At 35.1% G+C, this 15,853-nt stretch overlaps 1 protein-coding gene across 2 annotated transcripts; it reads left to right on the top strand.

Annotated features, from left to right (window-relative positions):
• The first annotated feature begins 11,414 nt into the window (after positions 1–11,414).
• On the top strand, positions 11,415–15,577 carry LOC132172152 (secretory carrier-associated membrane protein 4-like). 2 transcript variants are annotated; one of them, XM_088513777.1, is made up of 5 exons: positions 11,415–11,612; positions 13,069–13,219; positions 13,328–13,450; positions 14,492–14,540; positions 15,075–15,577. In XM_088513777.1, exons 2-5 carry the CDS (start codon positions 13,159–13,161, stop codon positions 15,085–15,087), a joined length of 246 nt encoding a protein of 81 aa, XP_088369903.1. In that variant the 5' UTR covers positions 11,415–11,612; positions 13,069–13,158; the 3' UTR covers positions 15,088–15,577. The 2 variants fall into 2 exon arrangements, with proteins under 2 accessions (XP_088369903.1, XP_088369904.1); XM_088513778.1 differs by having other exon boundaries at positions 11,415–11,585.
• Positions 15,578–15,853: the final 276 nt, after the last annotated feature.

Below are 15,853 nucleotides of genomic sequence, written 5' to 3' on the forward strand. Positions count from 1 at the left end.
CTAACAGATGAGCACTAATATAATGTAGAGCTTATTTACTGGTATTCTTAGCATAAATGTTTTCATTTTTTCATGCAAAAAATTCAAAACTTTATATCAGATTAATCATTTTTTATAATAGTAATATAATAAAAAAGAAAAAACTATTTGCCAAACAAGGCCAGCTGCTCATCATTACTGTTGATAGTTTTTTGGTCACCGATAATATGTCCTCTTGCACCCGTATACACACACACATATATATATATATATATATATATATATATATATTATAACATGATGTACTCAAACAATGACCATAGTTGATTAGGTCCTTTTGTTTTTTCTTCTCAAAATAAAAATACTAATAAACAATTCCAACACAATATTTGAATGTGATGTCATTGTAAGGTCTTACACAAATTTTTAACTGCCTAACTCTTTCGCTTTGTCTTTACTACTAGAATATTTTAAAGAGAAATGTTAAAGGTACTAATTTTTTTACTAAGAAATGGGTACTAATATAATGTGAAGCTTATTTATTGGTATTCATAGTATTTTTCTTTATTAATTATTTTGATCATCACCAATAAATATGCTCCACATCATGTTAGTAAAAGGGTAAAATCCTCTTAATCCCCTCAAACTACCACCCCAATGACAATCTCCCACTTCAAACTATTAATTGCAACAATTTACCCCACAAACTATCAAAACAATGACAATGTATCCCTAATACTAGTAAAATAACAAAATTACCCTCACTAATTTTTTTTTTTTTTTTAAAAAAAACTCAAACTTATAAAAAATAAAAAATAATAAGAAAACTAAAAATTGAAAACTAAACCAGGGGTGTCGGACCACTCCTAAGTAACTGGGGATGGTCCAACCACCCACCGGCCACTCCCAAAAGGGCCAAGGGGGTGGCCGGCTACCCCCATTAGGCGAGCCATCCCAAAAGGGCTACGGGTGAGGAAACGGCCCATTTGGAGACAGTTTGCGGTGGTGATCGTCGCCGTTGAAAAATTTCGAGGAGGACGAGGAAGTGAAGGAGGTAAGGCCGACATGGCAGCAATCGGCGGTCAAACCAAAAAGCGTTGATTTTGTGGCCGCCATCGGTGGTCCCCCTTTGTTTATCATAGTTGCTTTAATTTTGTGCTTTTTTTTTTTTTTTTTTTAGTCACAGTTTTAGTTCTTGTTTGGTGGGGGTGGTTTCTTTGAGGCATTGAGAATACAGCGATGGTTTCTTGAAATGGAACAAAGGGGGATGAAATCTTCAATTTACCCATGTTTTCAAGGATTAACGTCAGCGCAAACAACTTTAGCGGTGAGATCCCATCTTCTATATCTTGCTGTACTTCTCTTTCCTCCAGCGATTTCAGCCTAAATAATCTCTCCGGAGAAATCCCACTCCTCTGCAACTTTCAAACTGCATACGTGTGAAATTTGGGGCAAAGGGGTGGCCAGCCACCCCCATTAGGCCATCGAGCCACCCCCATTCCGGCACCAATAAACCTTTTTAATATTTTAATATTTGTTTTTTAAATTTTAAATATATTTAATTATTTTTTTCAAATTTTAAGGGATATGTTTGTCTTATTGAAAATTTTATAGGGGTAGCTGTGTCATTTTACTAGCATTGGGGAGTATATTGTCATTGTTTTGGTAGTTTTTGTGATAAATTGTCACAATTGATAGTTTGAGAGAAAATTGTCATTGAAGTAATAGTTTGAGAGAGTTAAAAAGATTTTACTATAATAAAAATGTTAGTACCCATGCATAAATGTGTCACATTGGACGGACACAGACGCGCGCGCGCGCGCACACACACACACACACACACACACACACACACACACACACATATATATATATATATATATATATATATAATGTTAGGGACCATTTTTTTATTATCTTTTTATTTTCCTAAAGTTGATGTGGTTTTCAAAATGACCATTGGATCAAAATTCAAGTATGCTTCATCTAGAATTTAATGGTGATTTTAAAAGTCACATTAGCTTTAACATAATAAAAAGAAGATTAAAAAATGGTCTCTAGCATTACTATATATATATATATATATATATATATATATATAGCCATGGCCCAATCTCCTTTTACCCACAACCAGACCGTGGCCATGGGTCTCTGGCCCATGGAGCTAGGAGACCCATGGCCAAGCCGAGGGTCTCCTTCTACGGTTTGTTATTAAAAAACTTTTTTATTTATAGAGGTATAATGGATCATTTGAGTCACGTTAAACTTACATAACTCAATTTTCGTCTACATTAGAAATGTTGATAGAAGTAGCTGTTAGTTCTTGTGTTGGCTTAATTCAGTTTCAAAATGCAGATGTAACTGTTCATGGCTCAAACACTGATATAGAATGCTCAGAATCCAATCTCCACCGTTCATAATGTAGATTCATGTGTTATGAACGTCCCTGCAAAATTTCAGCTCAATCGGACCACAAACGCCCATCGATCGGAGCTGTTGATGAAGACTGGACAGGCAGGGTCCGGACCGCAATTCCCCGGGTCCGGACCTCATTTCCAGAAACTAAAATCTTGCTCCGCGAAGCCGTGTCCGGACCGCCCATTAACATGTCCGGACACCCCGTAAGTTTTAGGCCCAAAAACATGATTTTAAGTGGGTTAGGTCTAGGGTTTTGTCGGGGGTATATATACATCATTATAGAAGAGAGAAACACAAATTTTCACCCCCAGAGAGTTCGTCGGAGGCTGTGCTAAGAGAGATCAAATGTGGTGAGCGTTAAAGTGAATCTCTTAGAGGTTTAATTATTCCTTTGATAAATCTACGGTTGAGAAGTCTATCGGAAGGGTCCGGTAAAGGAGAATCACGTTGAAGAAGATTGTGAGCGTGGAGACGAGTTGTAGGCTTGTCGATCTTACAGAGTCAAGGTCTTGCAAAGGGTTGTAAGTATTCCTAGTGTCTGTAATCTCTAGATAATCTTTTGATAGTGATTTCCTGGGTTTGGCTGCCCCGGAGAGGTTTTACTTTTAGAACGTTTTCTAAAAGGTTTCCTCTTCGTAACCAAAATATCTGTGTCTGCCTCTTTATTGCTTTATATATTTTGGGTGATTGAATTGTTTATTGCTTCATAATATTAATTCCGCATAAATTGTGATAAACAAGTTTTTGGAGTCGGTTAAGCGTTTTTCAATTGGTATCAGAGCGGGTTCACTCTGTTTGGATTAAATTCTTGAGTGAGATCTGTTGACTCCTGTTTGCTATGAATACTTCTCAAGGGGAATATGATCTTATAAACTCCTTCAACAATTTGTTGGAAAAATTCACTCTTTTGAGACATCAATACACAAATTGTTTTGGGGAGTTTCAAGATCTTAAACATGTGAATGAATCTATTGTTACTAAATTGTCTGAATCACATGCTTTAATTGATTCTTTAAAATCTGAAAATTATGTTTTAGGTTCTAAAGTTGATTTGTTAGAGAATAAATTAAAAGAGTCAGAAACTCAATTGGAAAAATTCTCTAGCAATTCCCTTGAGAATATGTTACATACTCAGAATTCTGATTGTGATAAATCTGAGTTAAGTTTTGATTGTCATGTTGCTTTGTCTTCTAACAATGATTCTACTTCCAAGATAATTGTTGTTAAATCAGAAAAAGTAGAAGACTCTGTGGTTAAAAGAAAAACAGAAGCTGCCTCGACCTCACAAGGTAAGAAAGTTAAGAAAATTCATATTGAATCTTATGTATCTTACCCCAAATATAGAGTCGTCCATCCTCCTAGGAATCTACCTCCTAAAAGGTTTATCCCTACTTGTCATCATTGTGGAAAAGTTGGTCACATTCGACCCAACTGTTTTAAATTGAAACCTCATGTGCATAAAAATAAAAATTCTGTTTCTAGGAAAGATTATAAGGGTTTGGTAATGATGATGGGAGGTGTGTCTAGAGTAGACAAGTTTGAAAAGGTTCACGTCTCTACACCTTTATTCAAGAAGGTTTGGGTTAGGAAGGATTATACCATTCACCCAATGAGGGGGAGGAGGAGTGGTAGTGATCTCACCTAAAGTTAGGTGAGTCAATAACATGTTTAGGATTGATTGTTTTGCTTATTTTTGAATATCCTAGAGCGTGTTATTTTTCATTGCTTTGCATTTTTTTTTGTTTTTGCTTTATTGTTTATGCACTGCATTGTTTTTGTTGTTACACTTTCTGTATGAAGAGTATATACATGATTGTTTTGAGATTCATATTTTGAGGCATATTCATAAAGGATTTTTCAAGAAATTCATATATCATGATCTTTGAAAAGCTTATAGATGAGATGTTGTGTGCGGACCACCAAGATTTTTGTCTACTTGCTAATCAAATGTTCAAGAATGTGTAATGTCTTGTGAAGATCTAGAAGTAGTTATTAAACCAAATCATTATTTTGTAGTGGGACCTATAAGATGTGATGAAAGTTTAATGCTAAAGGACATTCATGTCTTGCCTGTTGTAATCTCAATTCAAGCATGTTGTTTTGTTTTGCATTGCATTTTTCTTTGTTTTGCAATTGTTTTTTCTTTTGTGTGCATTTTTTTTGTGAAAAATTTCAAAAAGACAAAAATATGTTACTTTGATTGTTTCCTTTTCTTTCTTTTGTCTTATGCACCTAAATAGTCCATTAATTTCTCATGTTACTTTTTATGGATTTAATTCCTTACATCTTGGAATGTTCTTAATATGCATGAGATGAAAATTTGTGTCAATGGACTTGTTTTTGTGGTTACCTAAAGCCTGAGCTTATGTGGTACATTTTGCCTATGCTTTATCTTTTGTGCACATTTAAGCTTAAATTGAGGTTTTGTTTCACTTTATTTGTGAGGTCTGTTAGGTAACCATATGAGGTTTTTAACTAGTCATATTTTTCAAATTGACCATATGCTAGTTGAACCTAGGGCTTAAAAATTCCTGCTTTCTCTTTTGTGATAAGCACCAAAAGTTTAAGGACACTTTCTCAAAGAGAAAAATAAACAAAATAGTGAAACAAATAAAATCAAAAGATCATATTCCAAAAGGAATTTATTTCACTGTGTCAAACTTGTGCAAAATATTTTACAAAGAGAATTGTATAGGATGAGAGTGGCTAGGCCCTAGTATGATAAGGTTTGACTTTTGATTTGATATACTTGTCAAAACCTCATGGTGGTGAAACTTTCTCCTCATTTTGTAAATTGAAAATTTTTCTCTTTGGATGGCTTACCCACACACCACACAAGCATAGGTTGAATGGAACATTTTCTTGGCTTGGGTTAAGCAATATGAATTTCTAGCCATTTCTAGTCTCATGTATATTTTGCATATTTGGAGCATGTTTGGATATTCATTGTGCAATACATGAGTCATTGATGTGTTATCATGTGTGTTCATTTAACTTTTAAGAGGGAGAAACATGCTTTTCATTTCCAGTTTCCTGTTGTTAATTGAGTCATACATTGAGGGGGAGTTTTGCTGATGTTTCTTTATAATCACGCATTCTACGTCATTTTTTTATCATGAGTTTTATTTATGTCTTCTTGTTCCACATATGCCTTGATGTATTTTGTGAAGTGTTTCAGGAAACATGAAGACCTTTTGTCATTCTGTGACAAAAAGGGGGAGTAAATATGGGGAGATGATGGGATTGGCTCGACATTTTGGTTTTGTCACTGAATTGCCAAAGGGGGAGTTTGTTAGTTCTTGTGTTGGCTTAATTCAGTTTCAAAATGCAGATGTAACTGTTCATGGCTCAAACACTGATATAGAATGCTCAGAATCCAATCTCCACCGTTCATAATGTAGATTCATGTGTTATGAACGTCCCTGCAAAATTTCAGCTCAATCGGACCACAAACGCCCATCGATCGGAGCTGTTGATGAAGACTGGACAGGCAGGGTCCGGACCGCAATTCCCCGGGTCCGGACCTCATTTCCAGAAACTAAAATCTTGCTCCGCGAAGCCGTGTCCGGACCGCCCATTAACATGTCCGGACACCCCGTAAGTTTTAGGCCCAAAAACATGATTTTAAGTGGGTTAGGTCTAGGGTTTTGTCGGGGGTATATATACATCATTATAGAAGAGAGAAACACGAATTTTCACCCCCAGAGAGTTCGTCGGAGGCTGTGCTAAGAGAGATCAAATGTGGTGAGCGTTAAAGTGATTCTCTTAGAGGTTTAATTATTCCTTTGATAAATCTACGGTTGAGAAGTCTATCGGAAGGGTCCGGTAAAGGAGAATCACGTTGAAGAAGATTGTGAGCGCGGAGACGAGTTGTAGGCTTGTCGATCTTACAGAGTCAAGGTCTTGCAAAGGGTTGTAAGTGTTCCTAGTGTCTGTAATCTCTAAATAATCTTTTGATAGTGATTTCCTGGGTTTGGCTGCCCCGGAGAGGTTTTACTTTTAGAACGTTTTCTAAAAGGTTTCCTCTTCGTAACCAAAATATCTGTATCTGCCTCTTTATTGCTTTATATATTTTGGGTGATTGAATTGTTTATTGCTTCATAATATTAATTCGGCATAAATTGTGATAAACAAGTTTTTGGAGTCGGTTAAGCGTTTTTCAGTAGCAAAGCGAAAGGACCTGGTAATTTGAAGGGGCAGATTGTAATTTTTTAAAATTTGGGGTTGATTGCAAGTAAGTTCGAGGACCTGACAAGACTACCAAATTCGCAAGAGCAAGATTGTCGGTGACTCTTCCACGAGCCATCGAAACTATAAGCTTAATTCAACTTTCCAATCTGGTTTCCTTCAAACAAAGTTCTAAATAATTAAATAACTATATGGGAAAACAAAGTATTTAGAAGACCAACTAAATCAATATTATACTCTAAGAAAGATAGAGAAGGCATAAATGTAAAATTGTAATAGTCGACAAAGAAATAATATAAGAAGGACTAGAATTTTAATTAAGTCCTCCTAAATGTGATGTGAATTTTAAAACCCTTTTAGATCTAGTCTCCTCAACTGGTTTCGCTCAGCCACGCGACGGCTAGTGCGCTTCGCCTCCGTTGCCTCTGCTGTTGTTGCTGTTTGCTGTTTTTTTTTTTTTTTTTAATTTTTTTTTATTGTGTTTTTGTTGTTTTTTAAATAAGTGTTTCAATTCTCCCTAGATCTGCTTTAATGAGCGATCTTCGGGGTAAAGGTTTTTGTCCTAGCCATTAGGTCGAGGAGGATTAGTTTCAGTGTAAGGATTTTGCTTTTATGACCGGAAAAATAAAAGATGGGAATATGAGCTACCTATGTATTAGATTGAGTCTGCCTGCAGCAGATATGTTCCATAACTGAAGTTTGGACATGGGATAGCGGATGTTGTAGTCATAGATAAGATTTTATTGTAAAATTTTTATGTTTGTCTCTATGACATTGCAACCTCATAGTTTAAGGGTTTTATGCTCTTGATCTTTTTTCAATGAATGAATACGAAATACTCCCCTAAAAAAAAAAAAAAGAAGACATGATCATTATTGAATGTTGATCTATTGGTGATTTTAAAAATCACATCATATTTGGAAAGACTATAGTCCTCCTTATAGCATTATTCGTCAACAAAACATACAAAGATGATATTGAAGGGCATAAATAAATGTAGCAGCCATGCATAAAAGTGAGACCATTTCTTTTTTGGACAATTATTAGTTTCCATTATAGTACACTTAATTAGCTTGTTGAGGCAATACCTACGTATAGCATGAATGTTTTCTTGCTTCCCAAGGGACTATACAGGGAGATTAACTCCCTTATGCAAAAATTTTGGTGGGGACAAAAAGATAGGGAGCACCGGATCCATTGGATGAGTTGGGAGCGCATGGGGTTTTCGAAAAATAAAGGTGGTATGGGCTTTCGAGATTTAGGGTGTTTTAATAAAGTCTTGTTGGCTAACACTACAAGAAATTTGGTCATTAGCAACCAAATTATTAGCGGCGACCCAAAAGTTGCCGTTAATGAGGGGTCATTAGCGGCAACTTTAAAAAGTTGCCGCTAATCGCCTCTCATTAGCGGCGACATTGAAGTCGCCGCTACTAGCGGACGCTAAATACCATTATATTTGATATTCAGCAACAACATCAATAGCGGCAACAATTGTTGCCGCTATTTACTACTCATTAGCGGCGGCATCCTAATGTTGCCGCTATTAGGTATACAATAGCGGCAACAAACGTTGCCGCTATTAGGTATACAATAGCGGCAACAAACGTTGCCGCTATTTAAACACAATTAGCGGCATCGGCCAATTGCCGCTATTATGAGCTTAACAGCGGCGACTTCCAAAAGTTGCCGCTATTTATGGGTCAATAGCGGCAACTTTCGAAGTTGCCGCTAATGGACCTGAGCTAAAAAAATAATAAACAATAGGCCTTAACAGCGGCAACATATAGTTGCCGCTATTGGCCCCCCAATAGCGGCCACTTTAAAAGTTGCCGCTATTAAGTGCCTAATAGCGGCAACTTTTAAAGTTGCCGCTAATAGACTTGAGCTAAAAAAATAATAAACAATAGGCCTTATTAGCGGCAACTATATGTTGCCGCTATTGACCCCCCAATAGCGGCAACTTTAAAAGTTGCCGCTAATGGACCTGAGCAAAAAAAAAAAAAAAAAAAAAGGCCTTATTAGCGGCAACGTATAGTTGCCGCTATTAACCCCCCAATAGCAGCAACTGTAAAAGTTGCCGCTATTAAGTGCCTAATAGCGGCAACTTTAAAAGTTGCCGCTAATGGACTTAAGCTAAAATAATAATAAACAATAGGCCTTATTAGCGGCTACTATATGTTGCCGCTATTGACCCCCAATAGCGGCAACTTTAAAAAGTTGCCGCTATTAGGCTCTTAATAGTGGTAACTTTAAAAGGTGCCGCTACTGGACTTGAGCAAAAAAAAAAAAGCCTTATTAGCGGCAACGTATAGTTGCCGCTATTAACCTCCCAATAGCGGCAACCGTAAAAGTTGCCGCTATTAAGTGTCTAATAGCGGCAACTTTAAAAGTCGCCGCTAATGGACTTGAGCAAAAAAAAAAAAAAAAGCCTTATTAGCGGCAACGTATAGTGGCCGCTATTAACCCCCAATAGAGGCAACTGTAAAAGTTGCCGCTATTAAGTGCCTAATAGCGGCAACTTTAAAAGTCGCCGCTAATGGACTTGAGATAAAAAAATAATAAACAATAGGCCTTATTAGCGGCAACTTTAAAAGTTGCCGCTAATGGACCTGAAAAAAAAAAAAAAAAGAAAAAAAAAAAGAAGAAAAGGCCTTATTAGCGGCAACGTACGGTTGCCGCTATTAACCCCCCAATAGCGGCAACTGTAAAAGTTGCCGCTATTAAGTGCCTAATAGCAACAACTTTAAATGTTGCCGCTAATGGACTTGAGCTAAAAAAATAATAAACAATAGGCCTTATTAGCGGCAACTATATGTTGCCGCTATTGACCCCCCAATAGCGGCGACTTTAAAAAGTCGCCGCTATTAGGCACTTAATAGCGGCAACATATAGTTGCCGCTATTGACCCTTGAAAAAAAAAATTTTAAAAAAATAAATAAATATTGGGGTGATGCTATTTACCCTACATATATAATAGGAAAAAAATTATTTCTCAAAAATTCACCTTCGATAATATGTCATTATTTCTTTTATATTAATTGTTGGTCAATTTTTTCTATTTTTCTATTCTTATTTTATAAAAAAAAAAAAAAAAAAAAAAATTATTTTTTTCTTTTAAATAAAACAAATTTTCCTATTAAATTAAAACACTTAGAAAAATTAATTTTTTTTTATAATATTGTTGAAGTTTTCTATGTCTTATTCCTATTTAAATGTTTGATTGATCGTGATAGGATCAAATATTCGATCAAAAATCCAATCGATCCTAGTGAATTTGTTTGATTAATTGTGATAGGATCAAATGTTCGATCAAACATCCGATCAATCCTAATGAATTAGTTCGATTGAACGTGATAGGATCAAACATCCGATCGATCCTAATGAATTAGTTTGATTGATCATGATAGATTAAACATCCGATCGATCCTAGTGAATTATTTTGATTGATCGAGATAGGATCAATGATCGATCGAACATCCGATGGATCCTACTGAATTAATTCGATTGATCGTGATAGGATCAAATGATCGATAAAACATCCGATCGATCCTACTGAATTAATTTGATTGATCGTGATAGGATCAAGTGATCGATCAAGATTCTATCGATCCTAATGAATTAGTTTGATGGAGATCGATCTTAATGAATTAGTTCGATTGAACGTGATAGGATCAAATGATCGATTAAACATCCGATCGATCCTAATGAATTAGTTCGATTGATCATGATAGATTAAACATCCGATCGATCCTAGTGAATTAGTTCGATTGATCGAGATAGGATCAAATGATTGATAACTTGATCTGATGGATCCTACTGAATTAATTTGATTGATCGTGATAGGATCAAATGATTGATCAAACATCCGATCGATCCTACTGAATTAATTTGATTGATCGTGATAGGATCAAGTGATCGATTAAACATTCGATCGATCCTAATGAATTAGTTCGATCTTAATGAATTAGTTCGATTGATCGTGATAGGATCAAATGATCGATCAAACATCCGATCGATCCTAATGAATTAGTTCGATTGAGATCGATCTTAATGAATTAGTTCGATTGATCGTGATAGGATCAAATGATCGATCAAACATCCGATCGATCCTAATGAATTAGTTCGATTGATTGTAATAGGATCAAATGATCAATCAAATGTTGAATCGAAAATTCGATCGATCAAACATCCAATCGAGCCTAGTGAGTTAGTTCGATTGATCGTGATAAGATCAAACATCTCATCGAAAATCCAATCGATCCTAGTGAATTAGTACGATTGATCGTAATAGAATCAATTGATCGATCAAACATCCAATTGATCTTAGTAAATTAGTTATATTGATCATGATAAGATCAATTGATTGATCAAACTGGATACAATTGAAAGTTCAATTGAACTATAAGCTTTTTATATTATCTTAGTGCATTAGTTATATTAATCTTATATTATCTTTGGATTTTGTATTGATCTTATAATTAATTATAAGATAAATATCAACTTAATGATCTTTATCATAAAGATTTATTAAATGGAAATTATTAGTTAATATTATAATAATAAAAAAAACAAATTACAAGAGAAAATAAATAAAAACAAAAATAAATAAAATAAATAAAAATTAAAAAATTGTAAGTATAATATATATATATATATATATATATATATATATATATATATATATATATATATATTTTTTAAAAAAAAATTACCCTCAATAGCGGCGACTCTGGGGTCGCCGCTATTTGAGGCAGTGCGAAAAAGAAAGCGCCATCCAGTGGCGGGGTTTCTGAAATTTTCGGACAAAAAATTTCATAAACCGCGTCTTTTTTCCCCAAACATTCAAAACACCAAAATCCCTAACACCCCTCTCACTCACCTCCCTCATCACTCTCACTCTCGATCTCTCTCCCGCTGCTCTCCCTCCCTCCCATGATGGATCCGATGGCTTTCAAGCCTGAAAACGCTGCGTTTGGAGCTCTGGTTTTCGAGTGAGCTTTGTGAGTGGAGTTCGTAAAGATAGAGAGGTAAGAGTGTGAAAAAGTTTGCGTCTTGTGTTTGTTTGGTTTCTAAGAAATCAAACAAACACAAGACGATTTCAGTTGTTTAGAAATGATGTCCTCCTATTTCAGTTGTGCATTTATATATTACTATTTTCACTCGTTTGTTAGGTGTTATGTTTCATAATTTAGGCATGTTCATTTGTAGTGATCAATGTAAATAGTTTCTTTTTAACAATTGAGTAGATAATAACTTACCCAAGGTACTTATTGGTCTCCTTGCATGTTTCCAAGGTGATTCTGTCCATATGTTGACTTTAGCTAGCTTTTTTTATAGAATACTCGGAGACTTCAGGGTGCGGAATTGGAATATCTAATTGGTTATGGATATCTTGTGGTTTTGCTTTGATACTTACTACTTTTGAACTGGTCTTAAAGGTCCTTGATTTGGAGTTCTTTTTGGGTTTATAAAGGGGAAATCGTGTATGGTCTTAATTATATTGTTTTGATACGTCCTTTTAAACCTTACAAAAAATGATCTTGGAACTCTTTTTAACCCGGATCTCCTAATTTGGAGAGGTAAAATCTTTGAGTTATTGTCTATAAGGGTTGAGTGAGGTGGGGTTGCTGGGTTTGGATTGTTCTGTTCTTCAGAGATATTTTCCATTGCTTTGGATATCCAATAGACATACCATTACTCATGCCATGTTTTTCAACAGAAGGGTGGTGAAGGGACTAGGTGAGACATGATGGACATTTGGGGAGACCACTTTGCATTTTATAGCTTTAGAATGATGAAATTTTACGCAAATATGCCAGAATGTTCCTATGAGAACTTTAAAGAATTTTGATTAGTTCATTACATTTTTGTTGAACAGAATGATCATAAGTTTATGAAATGTAAAAAGACACTTGTTTGGAATCATTGTTGTAGAGTCTTCATTAATAGGATTAGGAAGCACAAGGAGATTAGACAGATGCTAAAAGGGAGAATGCCTTTTTTCATAGCTTAGAGTGGACCAAATATGACCAACCATTAACTACTGAGATAGATAATGTTGGAGCCAACCGGCCAGTACACTTGCATGGTGTTTCGTCTATATGGCTAGTGTGGGTTGGTTAAGTCCCATTTGATTTCTTGATATCTCCATTTGATCCTTTTCCCCATTGAGCAGGATTATGTTTACTGCTGTACTTGATTGGTCATAATGTCCAACTTGATGTGCAGATTAGAGAAAAAGTGCTGCTATGGTAGAGAGGTTTTGTATATCTGACTTGTTATAATCATGCTGTCATAGCTTGATATTACTTTTGGAAACAATGCAACTTTTTGACATCAGAAAATTTTTACTGGCAAAACCATCTTTTTTCAACTGAAGAAATTTTGTTGCTGTGTTTTTATGCTAATTGGTGATTTTACAATATGATGTACCATTTCACATATTAATTATTTCTGACTTTAGTGGATTTCAAATGCTTGTAGCCATTTATTGACTTAAAGCCTCCAGAGGATTCAAGGAAAGAACCAATGCGGCACTTTTGAGAATCACATATTCCCAGTAATGTGGTTTCAATGTACTTTTTAACTTGCTGTCTACAGGATATAAAGCGGAGAGAAGATGCTGTTTCTAGATGTATGATGCCGCAACCTACAACTTTTACAGTAAAAAATTATGCATTTTCTTTTTACCTGTCTTGCTGTTCTCTAAATTGGTAATTCTGCTTTCAATTTTGTATATCAGCTGGCGTCCCTGATGATGATAAAAATTGGCCTCCATTTTTCCCAATTATTCATCATGATATAGCTAATGAAATACCAGTTCATGCTCAAAGGCTACAGTATTTGGCTTTTGCAAGTTGGTTAGGTAAGGGAGGTCATATATTTCAGTCTATTTACATTATTTTTCTGTTGTAAGTTCTTGAAATCTTCTCATGTTGCTAATATTACATTACGCGCAGCTTGTTATGGAGTAGTGATTCTCCTTTTCTTTTTTTTACCTGTGTCTAGGAACCAAACAAAGGAAAATAATTTCCTTTCCTTTTCTCTTCTACTTTCTTCGCTATAACCACAATGCAAAGGAGAAACACTTCTCCTCCCCCCTCTCTTCCCTTCCCTTTGCTTGGCCGTTTTTCTCTTCTTTCTCCTTTCCCTCTTTGCAGCCAATATAGTTTTATGGTTTTTTGCCCCCTGTTACAAACTAATGTGCTTTGACTTTTCAACTTTTTATCTTTGGTTGTGTTTATTAAACTCTAATTTGTAGTAGGTGAAAATGTGTGTTTGTTGTGAAGCCACGTGTGGTTCTAGAACTTACTTTTGTAAAAGGTTTCTCTTGTTTTTTGTATTGTGTAGCTTCAGAAATTTGTAAAGTAAGAAGAAGAAGAAAAATAGAAGAAAGAGCCAAGTCCCTTGCAGAAAATTGTTCTTCCTCTCCCTGTTTTTTCCCCTGTTTTTTTCTCTTGCCTTTTGCTCATTTTCTGCAGAATTTCTGCAGCAAGTTGATCTTCTTATTCTCTTGTGTTTCCCTTGTTTAATCTACTGCCCTTGGAGTGTGTCTTGCTGGAAAATCCAGCCAACACCCCCCTTATTTCTCAATTTAATTTTGGATAATATGTTTTTTTTTTTTTTTCCCGTTTTGCATCTGTTGTCTTGCTTTCTGTTTATTTCTTTTTCTTTCTTATAATTCCTTTGTACTTAGGTAGTGTACTCTTTTGTCACTTATTCGTTGATTACTTGCCAGAAAAAAAATCTTTAATTTGTTCCGCCATTTTTTTCCAAAAGTATCTTTGCACTTCCCTCTAGGTTTCTTATAATTCCTTTGTACTTAGTTTTTTCGTTGTTTTTTGTCTTTGCACTTCCATACGTTTATAGTTAATTCATATAAATTTTTCTTCTTTTTCTAATTCAGGGGAATCCTTGCAGCAATCGATGTCTTCAATGACCATGTATTGGTTGGGGTACGTTGTTCCGTTAATGGCTCTTATTACTTTCACTTTTGATATGAAACTGCAGAGTCATGGGATGTTCGTGCAGTTGGTGGGGGTAGTTATCAATGAATTTTAGGTTGATTTATTCTACTTCTTATGTCCTTCATAGTGTAAAGCTGTCTAATAGGAGATATGTAATGGTGTAGAATGTGCTGCAAAAGGGAAAGAGTGCTTTTATTTTTCTTTTTTAAATCTCATTGATGTAAATGATTCAACATTACAAAAAATGAATGCGTAGAGTGCTTAGTGGGAAAACAGACCCATGTACCTAGAAGATGTCATAATAAATATGGTAAGGGTTATTTGCCTTTTTACTCATAATGCTAGCTTTCTAACACCTCTTACTTTTAAAAGCAAATTTACTGTCTTATGGCCTTGAACAGTGAAGGCCAAAATTCATAGTTTGGGGAATAACAAATGCAACATATTAATGTTTTATATTCATGCAAGTTATTGGATTTGGTGTTGGGGTTTTACCTAATGTGTCGGTTGGTTTCACTGCAGATATTCTACTTAGTTGGCTTTGGCTTGTTTTGCTTGGAGTCGCTTCTACTTAGTTCATGCTCAAAGGCTGCAGTATTTTGTATTTTTATGCTGCCTCCCATTTTTGCTTGCCATACTGCTAATTTTTCTCTAAATGTTGTCTAGATCCGAAATTCCCATGTTAGGCACCAGTTGTGTTTTTGCTTGGCTATAATATTCCTTAAAAACCATTCATCGTAGCCTGCAGCAAATATCTGATGCTCTTGTAGTGCTGTTTGTGCAGGTATAGTTCTTTGTGTTGTTTTCAAACGAAAAGACTGGATCCGATGGCTTTTTGGTTGCTAAGAAATTACAAACTTTAATGACTGTCTTGTAATAGTGTGAATTTTTGGGTTCTACGATCTGTTTGATTGCTGAGAATATGAAATTGTGATTTTTATAGTCTTACTTTTCAGAGAATTTTATGTATACTTGTTCAATAATCTAGACATTAAATCTATTTATAGGATAATATATGTATATTATTAAAATTATAATGGTAACAATTATAGTGATACATAATATAGGGAATGAAGCACGTGCATTGCATGTGCCATCCCAACTATATATATATATATGGATGCTTCTTTCTTTTCTTTTTTGTTTTTTTTTTTTTTGTTTTTGTTTTTTTGTTTTTTTTTTTTAATTATTTTTAATCAATAGCGGCGACTCTATAGTCGCCGCTATTGAGTTTCTATTTTTTTAATTCATTAGCGGCAACCTCTAAGTTGCCGCTAATGAGATAAATAGCGGCAACTGGA

The sequence above is a fragment of the Corylus avellana genome, chromosome 2 (assembly GCF_965113065.1).
Source record: "Corylus avellana chromosome 2, dhCorAvel1.hap1.2, whole genome shotgun sequence".
NCBI lineage: Eukaryota > Viridiplantae > Streptophyta > Magnoliopsida > Fagales > Betulaceae > Corylus > Corylus avellana.

Excerpts from the sequence above, each read along its gene's own strand:
- LOC132172152 (XM_088513777.1), top strand. The coding sequence starts at position 13,159 with ATGTACTTTTTAACTTGCTGTCTACAGGATATAAAGCGGAGAGAAGAT. Across the intron at positions 13,220-13,327 it reads AGAAGATGCTGTTTCTAGAT|CTGGCGTCCCTGATGATGAT; the intron begins GTATGATGCCGC and ends TTTGTATATCAG. Across the intron at positions 13,451-14,491 it reads GGCTTTTGCAAGTTGGTTAG|GGGAATCCTTGCAGCAATCG; the intron begins GTAAGGGAGGTC and ends TTTCTAATTCAG.